Source organism: Gopherus evgoodei, chromosome 8 (genome assembly GCF_007399415.2).
Source record: "Gopherus evgoodei ecotype Sinaloan lineage chromosome 8, rGopEvg1_v1.p, whole genome shotgun sequence".
NCBI lineage: Eukaryota > Metazoa > Chordata > Testudines > Testudinidae > Gopherus > Gopherus evgoodei.
This window is the reverse complement of record NC_044329.1, coordinates 14,433,384-14,451,636: the sequence shown is the minus strand read 5'-3', so window position 1 is coordinate 14,451,636 and position 18,253 is coordinate 14,433,384. Positions and strand designations below refer to the sequence as shown.

Sequence of the window (18,253 nt, the reverse complement as noted above, 5' to 3'; positions counted from 1 at the left end):
AAGACTTGGGTTCCCCTCATAGAATTTCTCCCACTATGGTAAAGGCAGGGGTGGCCTGCGAGAGGAATCTGCTGGAAGCCAGAGCCGTTATTCGGGAGGTGCTGTGCCTTTGCAATGCCCTCTGGCTCCCTGTGAGTCTTCTCCACCTCCTAGCACCTCTAAAACAGCCAAGCCCCCACTCGCTTGCACAAACAAAACAACCAGAGCAGCTCTGATAGCCCAGTAGAACTCCTCCCCCATTCAAAATATTGCAGAGAGCTGGGTGGGAGGGACGAGAAGGCTGCGGGGTAGAGCTGCAGCTCACAGTCACCTTGTGCACTGATTCATGGCACAGGTTTATTTTTCCCTCAGCTCACTCTCCTGTAGGTGGGAGTGGGGTTTCCTCTGGCCTCCGGGGGATGTGGCTCTTTACGGTAATATCAGGAGCAATCTCATCCCCTCTGGCAGGTGCTGCTGACCCAGCTTCTGCATCTGTCTCCACCCACTGCCTTGGGAGTACTGCCTGAGCAGGGGGTGGGGCCACTACCTGTGAAAAGAGAGAGAAAAAGAGAGGATCAGTCTGGGGCCCCTTTTGCCTCCAGACTGACCATAAAGAGGAAATAAACCATCCCTGGCCACTTACTCTCCTTGATCCTCACTTTCATAACAGGTGACAACCGTGAGCAGAGCTGCACTGTAAACACGCTTGAGTGAATTTAGTGCTCATTAAAGGTGCTTGATAGAGAGCCCTGGAGAGCAAAGTCCTCTGTATCCACAGAACAGGTACAGCACAGGCTGTGGCAGCACAAGTTTCCTGCTACTGCCCTGCCAGTGACCCCAAACCTTGATCTGGAGGAGTCTCCTGTAGAAGTAAAAGTTTAGCTCAGTTTCCGTGATCACTGAATTTTTGGCTTCTCTACTGAGCTTTCCCGTTGGCTTTTGTGTTGTAAACACCTGCTCAGTAGGAACTGAAGTCAGAGTGTGAGACTCATCTAATCATCATCCACAGACCACTGAAGTGATAGCAGAGGTTAAATTTCAGTGGCTGTAAATCTGGGCCAGACTGAACTGGTGACAGAGGTGAAAGGTTCCCTTGCCTATGGACTGTAATGGTGAGACAGACGTAGTAAGCCCTTTCTGGTGTATAGTTTCACGGTTGCTGTTAAGGCTGTTGCCCATGGAAGGGTCCCTCTAAAAATAATTACCCCTTGAAAAGAAAACACACGTCCTTCCCTCTGAACTCAATAGGGCAGCTCATATGTTCCTCTGATCAGTGCGTCATCTTCTATATGAGTCAAACAGCACTATTACAATTCTCTGTATTCAACAGAGATACACCTGGCAGAATTTGTAATTCTTTGTCATTTTTTGTAATTTTGGCAACTAATATCAATTTTCGTTTTAAGCATGTTTTTAACCATTTTAATTTTCATAATTGTGAGAAATTAAGGGGGGTAATATTGGGGTTCAGATTAGGGCAGTGCTGACAGTGGGGTGGCAGAGGGTTCCCAGAACTGATGTCTGGGCTGCAGGGGACTCCCTGTGTAGCAGAGGGGCACAAGGCACCTGGCACAAGGTGCAAGGAAGGCAGTCCTAGTCCAGGGGAGCAGAGATCCTTGACCAGTGCCCTGAGGAGGAGCTCCTGGCCACGGGAGAGGCCCACCCTATGGCTGAACGGCTCCTGCTTAGGAGTGGCCGCTGGGCTCCAGAATGTGAAAGTCAGGGCCATGACAGCAGGGCCAGTGACACTAGATCCGTGTGGATGCTAAGTGTGGGGGAGGCTGCGCTTGCCAACTCTTCGTGATTTTTTCATCAATTTCTGCCATGCGAAATCCATGTCTATCAATGACTAACAATTTAAAGTCAATCCTGTCAAGCCTAAATACAGAGACGCCCAAGCTGATTGAGGCAACACTGACACTAAAAACTTTGCTAGTGTAAAAATATTGATTAGGAGTGTGTGGTTTTGTTTTGTTTTTGTTGGGCAACATTTCTATACCAGCTAAAGCAGTAGCGTGGACACAATTGTACCAGCAAAAGCACTTTTTTGCCAGTATAAGCTGTGTCTGCACTAGGGAGGTTCACTGGTCTAGTTCTATCCACAAATCTCATCTATTGTTGATCTGGCTTAGAAAACTAGCATCTGTATAGTAACAGCATGAGTAGTTTAAAGCTGCAAAATATTTATTCTTGCTTTGTTTTCTGTTGTAGGAGACTTGTATGGAGCTATTGGATCACCTGTGAGATTAGCAAAAACAGTGGTGGTTGGTAAAAGACAAGATCTAGTCCAGAGATTGCTTTATTTCCTCACTTACTTCATAAGATGCTCTGAGCTACAAGAGACGCATCTTCTAGAAAATGGGGAAGATGAAGCCATAGTAATGCCGGGAACAGTTATTACTACTACGCTGGAGAAAGGAGAAGTAGAGGAATCTGAATATGTGCTCATAACAATCCACAGGAACAGAAGCAATTTGCTATCTAGTGAGTCTGAAGAAATGAGAACTCCTAACTGTAGCTGTAAATATTGCAAGTGTCCGCTTCTTCTTGGGCAAAATACAGAAGGCGTTTCACATCAAGAGAGAGAATATGCCCCAAATGCCTCTAAGGTGGAGCAGGAGACTTCTTCAGATGAGAGCAGGACAACTTGTGCTGCTGACTGCCAAGAAAATGCTGCTGACATTAAGCAGTGCAAGGATAAATTGATATCTTGTCTGGACACCAAACTGGAGACAGTAATCTGCACAGGGTCAGCGTCGGTGGACAAATGTGCAATGGCAGATTTGGGATTAGAGCCAACAGCAGGAACGTGGAAGACTGAGGAGTCACTGGAGTCTGGTAACCAGGCCAGCAGAGTAACAAGATCAACAGGTATAGCAGTGGAAAAGAAGCCTCCAGATAAGCTCTTGTCTGATGCATTTCCTTGTAGTACTGCTGAGGCTCAGACAAAGGTGACTTTCCTGATTGGAGATTCCATGTCTCCTGATTCAGATATTGACCTCAGAAGTCAAGCAGTCGTGGAACAAATTGCTAGGCATCACAATCAAGCAGCAATAGAGGAAGAAGCGAGTGCTGCTCAGAACTGTGAAGCAAAACAAACTGTTGAGGACCAAAATAGAGACTGTGGGACAGCTGAAACGTTCCCTCGAGTTGCCAGCGAGCATCAGAATTGGAATCCGAATCCTTACAATGCAGAGAGCATGAGTCTGTTTGATGAGTATTTTACGGATGATGGTTCGATTGAAACCAGGACTATTGATGATATTCCAGTGCAAGCAGCTGTAGAGGTTCTAGATCATGGCAGTAGTTTAGAACTTTCTAAAAAATTAGGTACAATGAACAGCAAACTACCCAGTGAATTTTGTAAATTTATGGAATCTGTTCGCCAGGAGACATGCAAAAACTGTTTTGCTGAGCAGGACCAAAGAGACAAAATCTCTATTTGTGTCCCCCATGGGGATAAAGAGAGTTCAGAGAAAAAAGTTGCCCCAGGATCTGATTGGGACATTCCAAGAAATGAGAGCTCAGATAGTGCTCTTGGTGACAGTGAAAGTGAAGATACAGGTCATGATCTAACCAGACAAAACAGTAACTACTACGTAGGAGAGCACGAAGATTGGACAGAAGAAGATGAGATCCCTTTTCCTGGGTAAGTATTTTCAACAATAACAGACACCATGGCAAATATAATCTCTTCTCCTCATTCCCCCACACACATGACTTGAGGTACTGTAGCCTATTTTTGCATGAATGGTTGGAAAGATTCTCTTGGGCTTGGTGGTTGTAAAATGAATTTAAAGAGAGTGGTGATCTGGATATTAACAGTATTAATTATGCATTGCAACCCTGGCTCATATCTTGTTCCTCTACCATATTTTGTGCACAGGGCTGAATACTTTAAACTGTCTTTGAACTAAAGTTGCTTTTTAAAATGTAATTGAACAGCTGATCACATTTAGAGGAGAGATGATTGGAACTAAAATGTCACACTTCCTCAAGCTGAAATGACTAGAAATCAGTGCTAGTTATAGTACATGTCCATGATATACCTTTCTTGCAGGTCAAAATTAGTTGAAGTGAACTCTATCCAGCCCAGTATTGCCAATTTTGGAAGGTCCTTGCTAGGTGGCTACTGTTCATCTTACGTACCTGACTTTGTTTTGCAAGGAGTAGGAAATGATGAAAAACTGAGACACTGTTTGGTGTCGGATTTGTCGCATGCGGTGCAGGTAATTAAACTATATCCAATGAAATGTATCTTTCACAATAAAGAGAGGCAAATATTTCTGAACTGGCAAACCTGCTGGAACTGGAAATATTTATTGTCACAGCTCCATTCTAGTTTCCATAGTCCCATTTCACTAGTTTGTTCTCAGTGCTCTCATCTATCAGTTAGTACTTCCAAGTAACATGATTATATTTATCTGCTCCAGATTTGCACTTTAAGGTTCTGTTGAAGCCAGTGAAGAAGGATCATGCCCTAGGAGAAAAGAGACGTCCATGTTGAATCTTAGAGAAATCATGAAGTCTCTCTTCTTTTAGGTGCTGCTGCAACCCCATTGATAGATAGTGATTATGAGGTATGGAGTCTGAACTGCCATACAGCCTTCCCCATTCATGTCTCCCCAACAAACTGCTGGTGTCCTGAATGTCTGCAGAGCAGAACTTACAGTGGTGAAATTAACATTCAGTCCTCAGAAATACTGGGATCTCCCAGTTCTGTTGTTTCTTTTTCACAGAAAGTAATGACCCAACCGTGCTGGCTTTGTGGGGAAAAGAGAGGCAAACACCCCACCCCGAGCCACGTGGGGAGCAGGACTCTGCACTCTGATCTCCCTTTCTCTTCCTACTCTTTCCTATAGAATGGAGACTCTGTGGAACTGTTTCTTCCCCAACAGAGTCCTACCCGCATAATCCAGGATCTGTACTAGGGGAGAGGCTGGAAACTGGTCGGGCTGGAGGGAGGAGTGTATGGGGTGGAAGTGCATCATTTCCCACATTTGCCGTTGAAGGACATGATCTTGCTTCCCTGTAAGCCAATAGCTTAATTCAGTGGGAGCGGGATCAGTCCCTAGCAAAGATAAAAGAACACTTCTTCTGTGAGCAGTAAACAGGGCCTCTGGCAAGATCCCTTCTGTCACAGAGCCCCAGTAATAGCACCATTTTATATGCAGCAGATTTGGCTACCCATATGTGTGGCCATTTCCATAGTTTTCTTCTCCTTCCCTGCACATAGCCCTATCAGATGCTTATCAGCCACTGAGTTGCCCTGCACACCTGGATGGATTTCACCCATTTATAAATAAAGCCCAGCTGAACTTTGAGAAACGAGTTGAGTATCTCAGAATGAATACTGGCATGAAACCAATGCTTCATTCTTACATCCCACAAAATAAAGAGAGTTTTTTTTAATTTTCCCCTAACAAACTTCAACTGAATCGATAACATCAGGCACTGGCAGAATATATAAAATATTAGACAAGATTTTACACACTGGCTTTCGAAGAAAATCATACTGTACCATAGCACCACATATGGTGGTGCTCTGGATAAAGGGATGTTTTCTCAAGCAGTGAAGCCAAAAATCTAATGGGAAAAGGGCCAACAGAGTTCTAAATATTTCTTTTTAAAAAAAAATCCGTTGCAGAGAAATATTTTGTAAAGGCGCTGTTTGAAGGCACTAGAAGAGTTGAGTGTGGATGTCTTTGTTTGCACTCTCTGCTGGTTCTGCAGCAACAGTTAACAAACCTTATTCCCAGAACTGTTGCTGACATTAAGGAAAACTCGGCTAGTAACAGGAGTAAAACTGACCAGACTATTTAAAGTGTCCAAACTGAGTGAAATACAAAAAATAAACAACAGCTGACATGGTGACTTTTTTTAAAATATGATTTTAACCTACCTCCATTTAACTTCAGGTCCATTCAAACAGGACACATCAATATTTATTGAATGCCCAAGGGGAAAATTCGTAGGCCCTGAAACATATTCATTCTTGGAAGAAGGTATTTGATACAATAAAGGATAATAAAAAGAAAACTACTTTGGAAAATGTAGGATTTTATCCATTTAAAACTGTGGTAGCTTTTCTGTTCTATAGATCCATTTTTAAGGGATTGCAGTGTATGTAAAAATGCCGTCACTATTCAGGAAGAAATTATTTTTGGAAAAATTGAGTTGTCTTTTGTTACTCTCAGACTTAAACTATTGTTTTTCTGTCTTTTTTTTTTTTTTTTTTTAAAGCATCCTGTTTTGGATGAACCAATTGCAGAGGCTGTTTGCATTATCGCAGACACGGATAAATGGACAGTACAAGTGGCCAGTAGTCAAAGGCGAATGATTGATAATAAACTAGGAAAAGAGGTGTTAGTCTCTAGCCTTGTCTCCAACCTGCTTCATTCCACTCTTCAGCTTTACAAGCATAATTTATCTCCAAATTTTGTAAGTATGGGTGAGATCTAAAGGGCTGAATATGTTTTGAGAATATTTAAATTAGCGTGTTAACGAAGATGCTGTAAGTTGATATTTTTCATACTTCCACATAGCCGCAGTTGATCATATTGTGCATTATCTAACTTCCTGTTGTGCCCATTTGAGATATTTAGTTAAACTTTGTTCTGTAATTAAGCCCTCGTCCAGACTAACCCGCGGCATCGGCGGGTTAAAATCGATTGCTCGGGGATCGATATATCGCGTCTAGTCTGGACGCGGTGTATCGATCCCCGAGCGCGCTTACATCGATTCCGGAACTCCATCAATCCGAACGGAGTTCCGGAATCGACACGGAGAGCCGCGGACATCGATGCAGCGCCGTCCAGACTGGTGAGTACCTCGATTTTAGAAATTCGACTTCAGCTACGTTATTCTCGTAGCTGAAGTTGCGTATCTAAAATCGATTTTAATTCCTAGTCTGGACGTGGCCTAAGATAGCTGTCTTTTGTCCTGATTTGATATGCAACCAACATTTCCACTGAAATAAGTGAGAGGCCTGCTAGAGTAGGACAGTAAGATCCATCCTTTACATAAAAAATACTTTTCAGAACAGAAATCTAAACAAAAGTTTGCATCATTCTAGCTGTGTGTCTTCCCCTAGTATTGTCAGGTGCTTTCAAATAATTATTTACCTTGATATGGCCCACTATAGAAAATAGAATTATGGGGACTGTGCTGTTCCCCCTTTGGAATTTGGCTAGTACAGGGACTGCAAGGTGTTTTGTTTCTGATATGATTGTTTTCATGTGCTCCTAGTGTGTTATGCACCTGGAAGATCGTCTGCAAGAGCTGTATTTCAAAAGCAAGATGCTGTCTGAATACCTCAAGGGCCAGATGCGAGTTCATGTCAAGGAGTTGGGCGTGGTATTGGGGTATGATCACAACATTGTTCAATACAATTTCCACCTGTGTTTCTCCCACCATAAATCCTCTTCACACCTACTAGTAGGGTTGTCACTGCCACAGGGTCTGCACTAGTGGATCCCTGTGCAGGATCAGGACCCTTAGTTTGACATGAATTTCCCACTCTGGGGCTGTCTCCATATCTTCTAAGATCCCTCTCCCATTTCCCCTGCTCTGGACTCACCACTCAAGAGTTCATTAGAACCACTTTTTAGGTGGCCAGTCTCTGTTGAATAACACAAGGCACTTGATACCTCCAGGGGGACATTCCTCACGTGGCAGAGGGCACAGAGAACACACTCTGTATCATGTACGCCACATAGCACCTCTCCGTGGGAATGGGGCACAAGCAGAGAGGCCATTTAACAGAATCTGGGAAGGCGGTCTCCACACCAGCTCGAAATACTCCATTGATTGAAGGGTGTGTGTGTGTGTGTGTGTGTGTATGTCCGTCCACATGCTGAAGTAGTATCTGCAAAGGGACGAGCTGCTGCACAGTACCATGGCTTGTCTGTGAGTGGGGAATGAATGAATTCCACTCCCTTCTTTGCTCCTAACTTGTGCTGAGTTCCCCACATAAAGCTCCTTTACTCAGGCCATGTGTGCGCAGTGGGTAGGATGAATTCCCCCCAGTGTATTCCCTTGCCAGCATGGTTAGCTCAGTGACCAAGAGAGCAGGCAGGAATGGAACCCAAGTTTCCTGCATGACAAAGAAGATCTGTCAGTGAGTCACCAGGCAGAGCAGGAATTAATTTTGATGTCCGTTTAAAAACGAACTGATTGTTCCTGTTTTTAATAACAAATAGTGATGTTGCCTTGACTTCAGAAATGCACGTTTTAATTTTACATTAAGAATGACTTGCAGTTTAAAGCTTTATAGATAAAATATAGAGCTTCTCTCCTTGAATAGTCCAACTGCGAAAACCTTAGCTTGGCATGGATAATCTAGCAGTTAATGCACATGTACATTTTGCGTTAGATTTAGTGTTTCTCTTCTTCCTTTTAGGATTGAATCCAGCGACCTCCCTTTACTGGCAGCTGTAGCAAGCACTCACTCTCCATATGTTGCCCAGATACTACTTTAAAATGCTGGAGGGCATAGAGAGTAACACTTTTTTTCCCTGGAACTGAAACAGAAGACAAGGAGACAGACATGAAACACACTTGTCCTGGTTCCTTTTTGCTGGAGGCAACTGAACTGAACAGCTTGCTGAGCTGACTGGGTCTCAGTCATTGACTGCATATTATATAAACAATTGGAGAGTTCTTTTTTTTTCCCCCCCTCTCTCCTATTTGGCCATTCATAAAAAAGAATTTAAACTAGAACAGTAATTGAAAAGCCTGAGTTTGAGGTTACTGAAGAAAACCCAAGATTTTAGAAAAAGCTGAAGAACTGCAAATGGTTTGCGCAGTTTCTGCAAGGAGGCTAATTATGTACAATGTAAAACAGGGAATGCAAGGAAGAACTGCTTTGTAATGCATTTGCTGACTGTAAACTTTAACAGGAGAAGAAAGCAGCTGTCTTGAGACTGGCTTATACCTATTAGGAGCTTGTTAAGATCTTTAACTCTCAAACTGCAATGATTTGTAACAACTTTTACTTTTTCACTAAATAGTCAAATTGTGGCTATTTCTCAAGGGAAAAATGATTTTTGTAAGCAGCTTACTAATGACACTCAGCTAAAAATGTATTTGTACTCTTTTTTTCAAGGGGGGAGTAGTCAACAAACAAACTGGCAAATGTGACTCTATTTCCCTTTCTTGGCTTCGTGTTGTAACAGGTATTCAAAGGCTATAATGTGTAAATGTTGCTTTATAGTGATACCTTTGTTTCATGACTTACGAAAAATAGAAGAAATGCAATTTTGAAACAAAACAAACAAACGCTAAAGAGAATGTTGATTGAAATTTCCGTGTGGTATCCCAAAAATGCCATGACTATTACCTCTAATAGTTTTACAGTCTATAATATTCTGGCAATATATTGTTTTTACAGCAGTCAGTCAGTGAGTGAAATAATGAGCTAGAAATAATTGTACCAAAGCACTGGGGGAGAAAAAATAGACTATAACCTTAATTGCTCAGGTAACTAATTGCTATATTTTTTTAAAAAAAAGGTCTTCAAACGTGGATGCCTGATTATGCCATTGCATAGAAATATCAAAATTATTTTTAGACAAAATATCCCAATGATGCAAGTTCTTGTAATCCCTTTTCTACTGACTTGAGTAGCTACCAGCAGGAAATGCTGTTTGTTCCATTCTCAGCATTTCTCCTTTATTCACTCATCATTGTTTTGCCGTCATGTATACAGCACAGTAGCTGTAAAAATAGCTGATGTGGAACCAATCTGCTGTAAGTAATGTAAATGTACAGTAGGTGGGTGATTATGTTTCAAAAGGCTCTGCTACCTCAGTTTAACTGGATACTGCGTTATATGCTTCTCTTTGCTTTCTTGTCCTAGCAGCCAATTCATGTAGCTAATTACAGTTATTGTTTTCATTGATCATCCTCAGTATACCGGAGTTCACAGACTATCCATAATAAAAGTGAAAGGTACTGGTTTACTAGTTCACTAAACTATATTTATCATTCTATAATAGCTCATTCTTTCTATAAGCCTTTTTTCAATCATGTAACGTGCTCTCTGTTGTGGTTTGCAGATGTTTTAAAAACAAAACAATTTCCCCCACCCCTCATTCAAACTTGAAAACAGTGGGTGAAATCCCAGCCCGGCTGACATCAATATCAAAACTCTATTGACTTCAACAGGGCAAAGATTTCACCCAGTGTGTTTTGGTAGTACTAGTATAAAAAAATCATAACTTTTAATCTTAGGACTCCATTCCTACAAGGATCCATATGGATGGAGTTGCACCTGCACCTTTATCCTTGTAGGATTGGGATCTAACTTGGTAAGTAAGCCAAACTTTAATATGGGCAGTGTGTCCTGAAACTTTGTCTGCATACAAAATCTAATGCTGACTGCTGCAGGGAAGACTTTCATATTTAATACGTAGTTTAAAGATGTAATTTGTCACTTTGCTTATTGTTTAAATGTCCTCTTTTAAGCCCATGATTATATTACATCTGGGTTTTGGAATGAACACAACAAATGTTTAAGGGCCTGATTCTACAAACACGCATCAGTAATGTAGGATTGCGTTCTAAAATCCGAATTTTAAACTATTTTTGCTAGAATACAGTATGTAGCCAATAATTACAATTCTGAACATTGTACATATTTTTCAGTTAATATAACCTGATCGCAGTAGTGCAACAAGACTCAGTACAGCAATGTATTGAACATTGACTCTGATCCATCAAAGCACTTAAAGCACGTGCTTAACTTTAAGCACGTGCTAGTCCCATTAAACACATGTAGTCTCACCTGGAGTCAGTGGTACTAGCACATGCTTAAAATTAAGTTCGTGCTTAAGTGCTTTGATGAATCAGCACCATGCTCAGCACCTTGTAGGATTGAGCCCCTAATTAATTATTACAAGAAAATACCATGTTCTCTTCTGTTTACTCATCACTAAGAAAACTCTGGACATTATTTTGAAATTGGGGTTGACTCTAAGAAACACATGGCTTCTGCCAACATGAAATGAATTACTTGAGAGAGGAAAAAATTGTCATTAAGTTGAATCATTTTCCGCTTTCTTCTGCCTAACACAGCTCCCTTAGACCGTTTTAATGCAATCATTTGTTCAGTCAGTCCTAGACAAAGTGGCCGCTCTGCCACTACTGTGGTTATCAGGTCACCGATGCTAGCTCCTCATGTGAGACAAATATCTGAGCTTTAGGTCTAAAATGTATGGACACTTTTCCTAACCATATCGCCATTGTGGTAAATATGCAAATTCAACTTTAGCGTGATGGGCAGTGTTCCTGTAACTTATCTTTTATGGTACATGAGAAATGTGATACATGCACTTTTTTGGTGAATAATTTTAAAAAAGGGATCTTTAACAACACTATAGTGTTGACTTTTTAAAATGTATCACCCTTTTTTGTGTATAGAAAACTAATCTGTTTGATTTTTTTCTTCAGTATTCTCAACCTCTATTAATATGTCTTAATTTTGAGGCTAAAAACATTAAGTATACTAAACATATATATACTAGCAAATTTATTTTGTTGCAATTGGAAAACAGTGGTCTGCTAAAAACAAAATACTAACTAATAATAATAAAAAGAACAGGATTTTACACCTTGCATACATTTTCCCTGTTAGTTATGACAGATGTTTTATGACAATTTTTTTGCTTTCTCTAAATTATTTAGATGGTGGTATGTGTAAAATGCTGGGTAAAATGTACATATTTGTTATCTTTTGTTTTTTGTATATATTTCCCAAGATGTGCACTTGTATTATAATAACCATTCCCAATTTTAGGGGAAAATTGTGCAATAAATACAGTATGTCAGTTTACTTGCTGGTGAGACTCTTGTTTATGTCTTTTTTGTTTTTTTGTTTTTTTAACTTGTGGGGAGTGACAATACAAACCATAATGACCACAGGTTTGAAACTTGGGTGCCTAATATCAGACATCTGAAATCCCTACTTTGGCACCTAATTAAATGTTATGATTATCAGAGGTGTGGAGATCACTTAATTCCATGCCTGACTGAGATTTAGGTGTCTAATGTTATGTATGCAAGTCTGAAAATGCTGGCCTCAATATCAGTCCAAAGAGTTGTATTGAGATTATCCCAGAAGAAAGCTGGCCTAATTATTCTTGTTGCAGTGTTGTTGGTGCCATGTTGGTCCCAGGATATCAGAGAGACAAGCTGGGTCAGGTAATATCTTTTGTAGGACCAACTTCTCTGTTCAGTTTCAGGAGACTTTCAACCCCCTTGATTAAGGGGTTCCACTTTTCTCAGATGTACAGGAGATACATTTACTGAGTCAGACCTCTTGTACATCTGAGAAAAGTAGAACCCCACAGCCAAAGAGGTTGAAAGTTTCTGGAAATTGAATAGAGAAGGTGGTCCAATAAACGATATTCCCTCACCCACTTTGTCTTTTGGATTATGCTTAGCAATCTTAAAAACAAAACAAAACCCATAAATGAAAGACAAGGGCATAGACATGAGGTTTTCAAACACTGGTCCACAGTTCATTTCCAGATTATCTGCAGAGCTGCTTCTTTTACAAGGGTGATGCATGAGTGCTTGAATCAAGGGATGGTTCTGCCATCATAGAAAGTGTCAACTGTGCATGGACAATGCCCTTCTATTCCTAGAGCTCACTTCTACGCCTGTGCCTCTTTGGGTTGTTGTGCAGAAGCGAGATCTGTTAATAAGTTTTTCCTTTTTCAGGTTTTGCCTGGGTGTAAATTCAACCATGATCAAATGTGCCACTAAAGCAAAAATGGAAGGGTAGTAAACACACACTAGGACAGCACAGAACTAACCAGGAGAGATTGTACCAGTGAGGGTTCAGGGGCATTCAGTACTAATCAATGCAAAGTCCTACATCCTCCAAGAGGAAATAAACCAGCACAGATAAAAACCAGGGGAGGGAGGGGGTTGTAGCCACAGCCACATTTTTAAGTGTATTTGCTTCTCCCTCTGGTTTCAACACTCTCCTCATATCTCTTTCATGTAACTAAGTCTATTGCTCATGCTAGCTATGGATTTGGGATTGGAAAGGGAGATTGTTCAAGGGAGGATTTCCCTTAAGCAGACCCCAGGCTGAATGGAATTTAAGAACAGCTAACATACACAATGGAAACACTGTTCAGCAAACTAGTCTATTTTAGAGCAAAAATCATTAAAATATTTTTTGCTAGGATTTTGAATTGTAGATGCCACGGCCTATACTGTAAGATGGTATCTATTAGTGTGGGGGGTTGTACATCTCTGGGAGGAATGAAAACAGCAACAAAACAGTCCAGTGTTTTTCAAGTATCACAGTAAAGATATGAAAGCTTTCATGACAGCAGGAAAAGAAACTGATTAACTGTTCATACTCCATTCTGAAATTCCATTTCTCCATTACCTTCTCCTGAGCAGCACAGCAAGGATCAAATGACTTAGTGTTTCATTTTGGTTAGGGCAATGTAAAAGCAATTGAGCAAAGAATCAATGGGCTTTTTAATAATCACAAGTCTTGAGTTTACTGCTTGGCACACAGCTTGTACAATGTGAGCTCGTCTTGATTCAAGATGCAGGGGCCAATCTCTGGCACAACTGTTAATGGGAGTTGTGATGGGTTTGGTCACAGAGATCCCCTTGGGACTGTCACCTGATGTGCCAAGACTTCCTCTGAGCCCGTTTTCCCTGCCAGCTTGGGACTCCAGAACCCTGCCTTGTTGAGCCAGACACACTAGCCTGCTGCAATACAGACCCAGGTTCTGGCCCATGCCCCCAAAGGTGCAGACTTTAAAAACAGCTCAGCAAGTTACTTGTCTCCAGCACCCAGACACCCAGCTCCCAATGGGATCCAAACCCCAAATAAATCTGTTTTACTCTGTATAAAGTGTATACAGGGTAAATTCATAAATTGTTTGCCCTCTATATCACTGATAGAGATGCACAGCTGTTTGCTCCCCCAGGTATTAATCACTTACTCTGGGTTTATTAATAAAAGTGATATTATTAAGTATAAAAAGTAGGATTTAAGTGGTTTCAAGTAATAACAGACAGAACAAAGTAAGTCACCAAACAAAATAAAGCAAAAACATACAAGTCTAAGCCTAATACATTAAGAAACTGATTACAGGTAAAATCTCACCCTCAGAGATGTTCCAGTAAGGTTCTTTCACAGACTAGACTCCTTCCTAGTCTGGGCCCAATTCTTTCCCCAGTACAGTCCTTGTTAGTTCCAGCAGACATCTCAGGTGGTAAGCAGGGGTTTTCTCATGACTGGCAGCCTCTTTTGTCCTGCTCCACCCTCTTCTATAGCTTTGGCACAAGGTGGGAATCTTTTGCCTGTACTTTGCCTGCCCCACCCCTGCCTTCTAAATGGAAAAGTACCAGATTTAAGATGGATTTCATTATCAGATGACATGGTCACATATCACTGTAAGACCCCTAGGGTATGGCTACACTTGCAGCTGTACAGCGCTGGGAGTTACAGCTGTCTTCGTACAGCTGTGTAGGGAAAGCGCTGCAGTGTGGCCACACTTGCAGCATTTGCAGTGCTGTTGAGAGTGGCTGAACAGGCATTCTGGGATACCTCCGAATACCTCTGGAGGCCAGTTATAGTGCTTTTGGTGGCCACACTGGGGGAGCAGCGCTGCATTACCAGCGCTGCAATCGTTATACCTCAGGCAGAGCAGGAGTACAGCCAGCGCTGCAGCCAGGGAAGTGCAGCGTTGTATGTGCCTTGCGAGTATGGACGGTGAGTAAGTTGCAGCGCTGTAAACCCACCACCAGTGCTGCAAACCTCCAGTGTAGCCAAGCCCCTAGTCTCCATTCCCCATGGGCTGGCCCACACCTATACAGGAAGGTTTGCAGGTAAATAAACCATTTACAACCAATTGTCCTAGTCAATGGGAGCTATCGAGATTCTAAACCACCACTAATGACCCACACTTTGCATAATTACAACAGGACCTCAGAGTTCTACTTCATCTTTCTAGCTTCAGCTACAAGAATGATACATGCATACAAATAGGAGGGATATATTCAGTAGGTTATAACTTTTGTTATGATACTGTGCAAGAGACTTTTTGCATAAGGCATATTCCAGTTACATCATATTCAAACTCATAAGCATATTTCCATGAAACATATGGCATGCAGCATCACAAGAGTTTTTCCTGAATAAGGACTGAAGTATTAGGTCTGAAGTCAGAGGGCTTGTCTACATCAGAAAGTTGCAGCGCTGGTGAGGGAGTTACAGCGCTGCAACTTTGAGAGTGTCCACATCTGCAGGGCATCACCAGCGCTGCAACTCCCTGTTTGCAGCGCTGGCCGTACTCCCGTTTTGTCTCGGGTGTAGAGGATCCAGCGCTGGTGATCCAGCGCTGGTAATGCAATGTAGACACTCACCAGCGCTTTTCTTGACCTCCGTGGAAGGAGGAAGCCTCTGGTAATCAAGCTGGTTTCCTTTCCCGGTTTGCTCTCTCGGTCCCGGAGCCAGCCAGCAAACCGCGGGGAAGGAGACCTGCTTGCTCGGGGTTCCGGGACCGAGAGAGCAAACCGGGAACGCCGCGGTTTGCTCTCTCGGTCCCGGAGCCAGCCAGCAAACCGCGGGGAAGGAGACCTGCTTGCTCGGGGTTCCGGGACCGAGAGAGCAAACCGGGAACGCCGCGGTTTGCTCTCTCGGTCCCGGAGCCAGCCAGCAAACCGCGGGGAAGGAGACCTGCTTGCTCGGGGTTCCGGGACCGAGAGAGCAAACCGGGAACGCCGCGGTTTGCTCTCTCGGTCCCGGAGCCAGCCAGCAAACCGCGGGGAAGGAGACCTGCTTGCTCGGGGTTCCGGGACCGAGAGAGCAAACCGGGAACGCCGCGGTTTGCTCTCTCGGTCCCGGAGCCAGCCAGCAAACCGCGGGGAAGGAGACCTGCTTGCTCGGGGTTCCGGGACCGAGAGAGCAAACCGGGAAAGGAAACCAGCTTCGCCGCGGTTTGCTCTCTCGGTCCCGGAACCCCGAGCAAGCAGGTCTCCTTCCCCGCGGTTTGCTGGCTGGCTCCGGGACCGAGAGAGCAAACCGCGGCGTTCCCGGTTTGCTCTCTCGGTCCCGGAACCCCGAGCAAGCAGGTCTCCTTCCCCGCGGTTTGCTGGCTGGCTCCGGGACCGAGAGAGCAAACCGCGGCGAAGCTGGTTTCCTTTCCCGGTTTGCTCTCTCGGTCCCGGAACCCCCCTTGAAGCCGCCCAACAGCGCTGCAGTGTGGCCACATCTAACACCACTTGCAGCGCTGGTTGCTGTAAGTGTGGCCACTCTGCAGCGCTGGCCCTATACAGCTGTACTAATACAGCTGTAACAACCAGCGCTGCAAAATTTTAGATGTAGACATGGCCAGAGTGTAATGAGGTGCTCAGATTTTAACTAGAGCAGTATAAGTGGTAGTAGAGTTCTACTACAGTGTATTGGCGCATATGCTAGTGTATTATTGCCTTATATTCTATGGATTGTCCGACCTGCTCAAATGTTTATCAGGTCCCTGAACTTGTTTGGCCAGTAAAACTGCTCCTCTAGATAAATGACTAGAAAGAAGCCTGTGTTACCACAGCAGATAATCATGAGTTTTTCTCCTGCTACTGCATGTATGAGGTTAGCCAACTGGCCTGGAGTCTGTGTGGCTCTTTGGCAAGAGATCGTTATGCTAGGAGTGAATTCAGTGCAGAATTTAGAAAACACTTATGTTAACAATACCTAACATTTATTTCATTCTTAGCTCTGCATTTATACGTTCTTTGGTTGTAACACTTGCTGTCCAGTATTTTTAAATCTATTTTGACTTCCTTTTTAATAAATTCCAACATTTCTCTGAACCCAGAAGAGTTATTAGTTAACTAATAACTAGTCAGTGCTAGGGCAGCAGTGGAAGTGCAACAGCTATGGATCAATACCTTCTTTTCACCCCTGAAAGATTGTCAGTATTCCCATGCTCAAGTGGGCGCAGCAAAAGTCTTTGTGATTGCAGTTTGTGTGGCTTAGCACAAACTGACCATAAGACTACCTTTAAAAACTATGGGATGGGAGTAGCCAGCCAAGTCTGTACTCTCTGTACATAAGGAAATTGCTAACAAGTTTGTTGCTGACATACAGCTGGTATTTATCTCCTTTATGCAAGAGCCTAGTATGTTTCACACTGAACTTTTATCATTGAGAAAAATTGAATAGCTTTGTAAGTAAAAGGAAAAATCAGCATGTACCCATGAGACAGGTAGGCCTTTTTGTTTAGATGTTTGTTTTGAAGGTAACACCTACTTATATGTGGGTGTGTGCACTCTGTTTAAACCATCAACCCATTTTTCAGATTCAATAGGAACACTGAAGGAGTTTAGAGCACAAATATATTGTTTTCCTTATGAGAAAGCAAAGTAGGGTGACCAGACGCCCCCATTTTATAGGGACAATTCTGCTAATCGGGGCTTTGTCTTATATAGGCACCTATTAGGTCCCACCACCGTACTGATTTTTCACACTTGCTGTCTAGATACCTAGAGCAAAGGGAGTGAAGGAGCTGCCTGCAGGGGACTTGAAGCCTGGATCTGATTTGCTAAATGAGGGGATCTTAAGCAGCTGCGTCCTTATGAGATAGCTGAAGCAGTTCTTGAGGGAAGCTGATTTTGGAAAGTTTATAAGGGAGTCAGCTCTGAACAGGGTAGTGGTAAGCTGAACACAGAGCAGATCAAAGCCTAAGAACTGAAGCAAGGCCCCTGTGAAGCAACTGTTTTGGTCACCCAGGTTCTGAGGTAAGAGCCATGCTCTCAGATAGACTTTTGAGTTCCTTTTGCCTGAATTAACCCCACTCGATGATTGGAGGCACAAGCAAGTGGAGTCCGTGTAATAGGATCTGGAAGAGGGAGGATAAAGAAAGCAGCAGGGCAAAGGCACCCTTGCCACAGGGGGATGGCTGATTTGTTTAAATTCCTTGGCTACAGAACTAAGCTTTAGGTTGGAAATTCATTGAACCACCTGTACAAATTTTGGCAGACTCAACCCAGGCCTTTATCCTTCTGAGACAAATCTGATTTCCCAGGCAGTGTATTGTGTGTAGGGTTTTCTTGAAAGAACAAATTAAAGAACTCTATTTACAGAAAAGCTACAATATGGTCCAATGTCTCAGTTACCTCACTGATGTGCTTCTACCTTTGCCTGGAGACAGTGGCTGATCTGGATTTCACTAAGTTTTTTACATGCACAATTTCATTTGACAGATGCATTGTGGGAAAGTTCTAAATTTGCTCTTTTTAG

The 18,253-nt window shown here is 42.8% G+C and overlaps 1 protein-coding gene across 1 annotated transcript in view; it reads left to right on the top strand.

The window, feature by feature from the left end:
- The window catches only part of FNIP1 (folliculin interacting protein 1), a 92,774-nt gene extending 80,951 nt beyond the window's left edge, over positions 1–11,823 (top strand). The window contains 5 exon segments of the mRNA XM_030573059.1: positions 2,191–3,628; positions 4,040–4,208; positions 6,223–6,420; positions 7,228–7,343; positions 8,381–11,823. Of these exon segments, the coding sequence (XP_030428919.1) occupies positions 2,191–3,628; positions 4,040–4,208; positions 6,223–6,420; positions 7,228–7,343; positions 8,381–8,459 (2,000 nt within the window). The 3' untranslated portion in view covers positions 8,460–11,823.
- Positions 11,824–18,253: the final 6,430 nt, after the last annotated feature.